Genomic DNA, 1,901 nt, shown 5'->3' with positions numbered 1-1,901 from the left:
AGTTACTTACGCGGGGGCCGGGGGCCGGGGTTGGGGGGAACACGGCGGGCTCAGACGGGCCTCAGGAGGGGCACGGAGGTGACCACGGGGTGGGAATAATAGACGGGGTGGGGGAAAGTGAGCAGGGGCTGGGTGCCGGGGGCGCTGGCGGCGGCCGAGCCGCCCTCGGCTCCCGAGTTCTCGTGGTAGAGGATGGGAACGCGGACGATGCGCTGCGCCGCGGCGTGGCTCAGGTTGGCAGCCTCCAGCTCGGCCGCCAGCTGCCTCTTCCACTTGTTGCGGCGGTTCTGGAACCAGATCTTCACCTGGGTCTCTGTGAGGTGCAGCGAGGCAGCCAGGCCGGCCCGCTCCGAGCTGCTCAGGTAACGCTTCATGTCGAAGGTGGACTCCAGCTGGAAGACCTGGCTGCGGCTGAACACGGTGCGGGTTTTCTTCTTGCGGCACGGTTTCTTCTCTGGGCTCTCCTCCCGTTTCTTCCAGTCCTCCGCGCCCGGCTCCTTCTTGGCCTCCTCCGAGTCGCTCTCCTCCAGCACGATCTCGTCGGGGCTCTTGGAGTCCAGCTCCTTGTGCTCCACGTCCGCCTTGAGCAGAGGCTCCGGGGAGTCCCTGTCGGTGCCCGAGGCTGGGGACGAGTCCCTCAGGAGGGATTTCTCGGCGGCTGGACCGGGGGGCGAGCGGGCAGGGGGGAGAGAGGGACACAAAGAGAAACCTTCACCGCCCGGCCCCGGCGCCCCGTCGGGGGACGGCGGGGGGACCCCGGGCCGGGATGCGCGACCCCAACCGCGGGCTCCCCGTCTCCATCCCGTCCCCTATCCCCGTCCCTATCCCCAGCCCGGTCCCCGCTCCCCGTTCCCGTTCCCATCCCCGCGGCCGCCCCGTCGGGGAGGCGGGGAGCGCTACCTTCGGTGCGGGGCAGGTGGGCTCCGGCCGGGGTCAGGGCGTAGGGGTACCACCAGGTCTGGGCGCGCTCCAGGCAGTGGGCGCTCAGGGCGAAGCGCGGCGCCGGGATGTCGAAGCGGGGGAAGGCGAGGTCGCCCACCTGCGACAGGGCGAAGCCGGCTCCGTCCGCCGCCCCTTTGCCCGACGGGGCGAACAGCGGACGAGGTTGCTTGGGGGCCGCCTTTGGGGGGTCTCCGTTGAGCAGGTTCTTGATGTAGAACGACTCCTTGGGGGGCGGCGGGGCGCTGGGCGGCTCCTGCCCGGTCTCCGGCATCCTCCGGTGCCCGCCCGGTTCCTGCCCGCCCGAGGCGGCTCCCGGCGGAGCGGGGGAGAGGCGAGGCGGCGCGGCGGGGGAGCGGGGCGGCGGGGCCGGCCGGGGGCCCCTCGCATGGGGGGGCGGCAGGGCGGGGGGCCGGGGGGACCCTGGCAGCCCCAGGCACCGGGGGGCTGCTGCGGGCAGGCGGAGAGAGCCGGGGGTCGTCGCTGCCGCCGCCGCCGCCGCTCGCTGCTGCGTCAACCTGGCGCCGGATGCTAATGATGAAATCAAAATGTCATCCAAGTTAAACGCGGGGAGCACACGGCGATTGGGCACGCACGATGGCAAATGGGATTAGGCGGGGAGGCAGCCGGGAGGAGAAGGCTCCGCTCAGCCCCTGCCTTGCCTTGCCTGCAGCCGCCGCGGCCCCGGCCCCCCTGCGACGTGCTGCTGCGGCTGGAGGCTCCGAGCGCCCGCCCGTTATTGGCTTTATATAGGCCAATTAGGCAGCAAATGAGGACGGGGCTATTAGCACAAAGGGACACCGGCTCCGCTGAAGCACCACGGGAGCGAAGGGAGCCGAGGGACGCCCCGCTCCTGCCACCAAAGCGACCCCGCCGCCCGGCCGCCCCTCTTCATCCCCGCACCCCAAAACCCGGGGGCAGCTCCGGGCCGAGCCGGGCCGGGCTGAGCCGTGCGGGCTGCC

At 72.1% G+C, this 1,901-nt stretch overlaps 1 protein-coding gene across 1 annotated transcript; it reads right to left on the bottom strand.

Annotated features, from left to right (window-relative positions):
* Nucleotides 1-1,435, bottom strand: HMX3 (H6 family homeobox 3). The gene is made up of 2 exons (XM_035330733.1): nt 901-1,435; nt 1-658 (listed from the first exon to the last, which is right to left on the bottom strand). The coding sequence occupies exons 1-2, from the start codon at nt 1,211-1,213 to the stop codon at nt 51-53; spliced, it is 921 nt and encodes a 306-aa protein (XP_035186624.1). The 5' UTR covers nt 1,214-1,435; the 3' UTR covers nt 1-50.
* Nucleotides 1,436-1,901: the final 466 nt, after the last annotated feature.

The sequence above is a fragment of the Oxyura jamaicensis genome, chromosome 6 (genome assembly GCF_011077185.1).
Source record: "Oxyura jamaicensis isolate SHBP4307 breed ruddy duck chromosome 6, BPBGC_Ojam_1.0, whole genome shotgun sequence".
Lineage (NCBI taxonomy): Eukaryota > Metazoa > Chordata > Aves > Anseriformes > Anatidae > Oxyura > Oxyura jamaicensis.
The sequence above is the reverse complement of the archived record's forward strand: the minus strand, read 5'-3'. Positions and strand labels throughout refer to the sequence as shown.